Raw genomic sequence first — 5195 nt, forward strand, 5'->3', positions numbered from 1 at the left:
ATATAATTTTTTTTTTTAAGACCAGTATGTTTAAAATATTAGTCTTTTGTCAATTCATAATAGATTAAATTTGGGAAACCAGACTGCAATTGAGTCATGTCCTTATCACGTTCAAATTAAAATGTGATTAGAAGATAAGGAATACAATTTATCGTTTAATCACTAACGGGCGTTTATGTAACATTGTTTTTGAAGAAACGTTTTACTCAAGACACCTCGAGGAGTTGGCCATGACAATAGTACTTGAAGTTAATACGCACCATGTTGACAGAGGCGGGTCCTGATGAAACTGGACTCTGAAGTCGCCGGGACATATAATCGATAATATTATCAACATATCGATAGTATATGTTATGTTTAGAAGCTATTAATAGAAAATTAACGATCCTAATTAATTATTCTCGTAACGGAAGCCGTGTATTATGCCAGGGGTTATCAGCTTGTGTGTTTTTGTTTCCCACTAAGTTACAAATAAAGCGTTGAACTGCATTATTTCAGCCTGACAAAATACAAACTTAAGTTAAAAACTGAAGAGAAAAAAAATTAAAAACTCTTTTATTTTTAAATAGACTATTTCAGGGTTAAGTGTCCTGACTGAAAACGTGAATTAAGCATCTCAAAACGATGAAACAATTCCTATGAAGTTCTTCAGTTAACGCTTTGTTTAGGACATATTCATGTTGAAAGGTTATGATTATTATAAATTATTAAGGGTATAATAAATAAATTAATATGTGTTCCAACTTAGGTTAACTTCCAATTACTCCAACTAACTTCCAGGGTTAAGTATCCTAACTGAAAATAAGAGTTGAGGGTTACAAAACAAGACAAATAATTCCCAATCAAGGTGTGTTCATTAATGCTTTGATTAAGGAATATTTACGTTCCAACTAATTTATTAATGAAATGTATTCATTAATATTCTTACTAAATTTTTAAAGCTATTACCTTGAGCATCAAGATAGACCAGCGGTCTTTCATCCACAGCAGCAGTGGCTGAACAGTACTGGGATTGTGTTATTATTATGCAAGTTTAAATTATTCTCGCAAGTGAAGAATTTGGGTCATTTACGGGCTTGCGTAGACGTTTTGTTTAATGTCACTCCAAATAAAAAAAATCAAGTAGAGTAATATCTGGAGAGCTTGAAACGTAATAATACATATCTAGTGCCGTTCGGTCGTTACTGCAGTGGATGAAAGATCCATCTTAATGCTAAATATCCTTCGAGAATTTCTTATTTGTAATTTTTATACAAATTCGTATTTCAGGGGTTCAAAAGAAGCTAAAAAAGATTCTATCTTTAGTTTAGTAAAGTATTTCACTTAAGTTTATTTCAAAATTTCATTTTTTCCTAGTCAAGTAGATGTTACATATTAATATTTTCAATAAAAATTTAACTCATCTACATGAGATGCTCCCTAATTAATTTTCTATAAGTGCATATATTGAGTATTGATAAATAACTAACTACTCATTTATTTTAAATTTATCCCGTCAATATTTTAGATTTAAATACAGTCCTAAAAAGTAATCATGAATTCTTCTCATGTTCAGTTTTTTTAATTAATTCAAAACAATTTAAATATTTAACCCTATTTATAAGGATACTTACCCTCCTAGTGGATTTTAAACGATAGTGTTAATAGTTACTGAAGAAGAAATTCGTACAAATTTCTGAACAGCACAAGCTGGCCTGAATGTGGCAATGGTGTCCAGCGACGCTATTCTTGGGCTACTGACATTGCATCCTTCTCCTTAGCTTGTACGTTGTCCTTCTGAGATGCCATCGAATTACAATACAATTAAAAAATAATTACAACTTGTTTACAAGTAAGCATTATATGTTAATTTGTCTCTCTTGCTTACCAATTCCAATCTCTTAACAATACAGAGATTAATTGTGTATGTTATCATGTGGAGAATTATAATAAGATTAATTATTACTTTCTGTTATAAAAAAGTTTGCAAAGTAGGTACCATAAGTCCGTCATAGCTTTTTTTATTTCATTGTGTGGCAATTATCCTTTTTTTATAGATCTTTCTGTAGGTAAGGTAATTAGGTAAGTACCTATATTCCATGCATAGTGATTTATCGTTTGGGAATAACATTTGCGGGACGAGGTGTTGTTGAAAAATAGGTATATCCAGAAAAGAGTATTGTTACGGCGGGTGGGGGTTTAAAAGGAACATTTTAGATCCAACCGTGAAGAGCAGTGAAAATAAAATAAATAAATAGCCGAATTTTGTTATTGTTGTATTTTAAATAATTGAACATAATAAACTGTAAAACAAAATATTTAAACATATAAACTAGAAAATAAAAAATAAAAAAAAGGAACTTAACCCAACTTAAAACTATTACCAAAATTAAATTAAGTTGAACAACAGAGAAAAAAAATGTGTTTATATCACCGTGGGTGATTTATGGGGCCCCTGCTGTGGGTAGGTTATGCCCTTGTGAAGGTAGATTTTGAAAAGACGTACGTCTCCCCGCTTGGTCCTCTTGGAGGATGATCCGCCGTGAAGAAAATGATTAAGCTGGCGAAGATGACCGACAGCTGGCTACTAAGACTAAGTGGATTGAAGAAGATGTCAGCTGATGTGTGAACACACAAGGAGACTTAAACGTGTATTGTTTATTTTTCACAGTATAAAAACAAAGAGAACATCTGTTTTTAACACAACAAAAACATATATTACACAATCGATTCTTTGTTTTTAAAACCTTGTGTTGGTTGCAACAAATATTTATCATGGATAAGCGAAAGTGGAATACGGAATTCTAAGGAAATTTATATAACACCTATTTTACAGCGTTCCCAAACTTTTCTCCGAAATTGGACTTTTTCGAAATGCAGGTGCCCAGGTGAAAATACATTTGCATGCTTAAGCAAATGTTTTATACGAAATCTGGCAGGTTTTTATTGAATCCGAAAATTGGTTCCTTGATGTTTTTTGATTTTGGGAATATATATTTTTTCAGTAATTACATATGTACCAATCAATCATTACTAAAGTCGTGTAATTTTTATCACTGAAAAGGGTTGATAAACAGAGAAAAATGTTTTTTTAACAATAAGTTAGGCTGTCAAAATATAGTGGGCTAAATAACACGATTGCTGACGATACAGCCGTATACTGATGACATAATAATAGCTAGAAATACTTTACAAAGTCACTATAATGTTCTAGAAAAATACTTTAATAAATGGATGATAAATCTGAACATTGAAAGATAAACTTAAAAAAGCTGTTACTCTCAGGCGCCCACCAGAACTAATCCTCGAAGGTAAAAATGTGGAATAGAATCCTGCCAGTGAAACAGTAAGATATCTAGGAATTCATCTCCATCGCCGCTTTACCTGGAATCACCATATAAACATCAAACCTACGCAAGATTAGCAATGCTATACCATGTCCTAAATATAAAATCCAAATTAAAACCAGAAACAACTGTTCTTATTTTTAAAACAATTCTCAGGCCACTGCTGATGTTGGCTGTGAAGTCTGGGGAGTGGTACTCTTTACGAAAAGGAGAAAATTACAATAATTTCAAAATAAAGTGCAAAGAATCGTAGTTAGCTATAACTTACAAACCAAGGAAATAGCTACGAAGATAAACGTCATAAACTACTTTATAGAATATTAAACTAGCTTTATTTGAGTGTAAATAGGCATCTGTATGTCGAATAGTTAGGAGATAAAGATTTCTATTTTTAACTACTGATTTTTTTAGTACATTGTTTATGAAACGTTGATTTTTAAAAATCTATATATCTATTGAACGTAAATAACTCTTTTAGGGCTCATATTTTAGCAAATTTATACCACTTTAAATGAAAAATTGATTTTTTTTAACGTTTTAAAAGAAGCGCCATTTTGTATCCCCCCTAACTATACCTAGCAGACTCATAAATTTTCACTATTATACATAGTTTTCATTAAAATAATCTAAAATTATGGGTGAAATAACTGTCTGTTATCTCTCTGGCTCCTTAACCTTCCCTCGTATGAGAACGACATTTCTATGCTATTCCTTGTAGGAGTACTTTTCAGTAATTCTAATTTTTCAAATCAGCCAGTCGACAAACTGAATAACTCCAATTTTCTGGAAATTACTTTAAGTAATATTTCTCATTGAAAAATTTTAATGTTTTTCTTTTGCAAAAGTATGACAGAAATATTAAAATATGTTAGTTTACATTCAGTTCATAATCATTTATTCAATGCTATACTATTATTGAATCGATATTGAAAACATTAAACAATGTTTTTCTGGAGTCAGTCATCATGTTTACTGAAATGCTCGTGTATAGTTTAAGTGAAGCTAATTATTTAATAACAATTATGATATGAAAACATTTATCGGACTGGCGAAATGTATAAACTGAACTGTGCATGCACCCGCCTGTTTTTAACTAAATCTCATTAGAACTGAACTTTTATTTTTGTGTTCTTCGTCATTCTTCATTATCTTCTTTGGCATTTCAACCGTATATAATACATCTATATTACTACTCCTATTTCCTGAAATGTTTCTTTAACCTGGAAAAACATTTTTCCACTTATCCCCTTCAGTTAAATACCAAATCCTTTCATAGTGCATATTTATCCATTTTTCATCACTATTAAAAATTTGAGTTGGCTAATTATTTAAAACTAACAAAATTAAATCCATTTTGAAAATTCAGTATTAAAGCCCTATAAGACCAAGCAGATATTGAGAACCACTTGATAGTTTACTGAAGTATGGACTTCAATAAAAAGTGTTTGAGCCGTTTTCGAAAAAAAAAAAAAAAAAAATGAAAAATCGATTATATAAGATGGCCGGTCAGTAGAATTTATCGGAAAAGTTGCAATAACATATCCGGCGTACACGTTCCCTAAATAAGTAATTTCAATTTCGTACTTTTCGTTCGTGACCTAGAATAACACACCGTTTAGCCAAACTTGGTTATTTGGATTCAGGGAACATCAAAACGAGTAATTTTCGTTGAAAACTCAAATCCGAATTTTTCACGATTATAATACATTACCTTACTGTATATTCCATATATAGATGAGTGAAAGTAAGAATGAATTCGCTAAATCAAATAGATTATTTTTCATACAGATAGTTTGATTATGTTCATCTTGTCTATTCTTTTGTTTGTATATATTTTAAGAGAGTTTTTTTTAATTTATTTATTTTTTT

At 30.7% G+C, this 5195-nt stretch overlaps 1 protein-coding gene across 3 annotated transcripts in view; it reads right to left on the bottom strand.

The window, feature by feature from the left end:
* Positions 1-5195, bottom strand: part of LOC106686914 (uncharacterized) — a 30847-nt gene that overhangs the window by 12888 nt on the left and 12764 nt on the right. Inside the window, exon 1 of one of the 3 annotated variants that reach the window (XM_067050564.1) lies at positions 949-972. The exons of 1 other annotated variant lie outside the window; for it this stretch is intronic. In XM_067050564.1, the coding sequence (XP_066906665.1) occupies positions 949-957 (9 nt within the window). In that variant the 5' untranslated portion in view covers positions 958-972. Of the gene's footprint in view, positions 1-948; positions 973-1613; positions 1763-5195 lie in introns of those variants that run through there. One more of the 3 variants, XM_067050565.1, reaches the window with a different exon arrangement.

This window comes from Halyomorpha halys, unplaced genomic scaffold (genome assembly GCF_000696795.3).
Source record: "Halyomorpha halys isolate HHAL.00 unplaced genomic scaffold, Hhal_1.1 Scaffold898.1, whole genome shotgun sequence".
NCBI classification, from domain to species: Eukaryota; Metazoa; Arthropoda; class Insecta; order Hemiptera; family Pentatomidae; genus Halyomorpha; species Halyomorpha halys.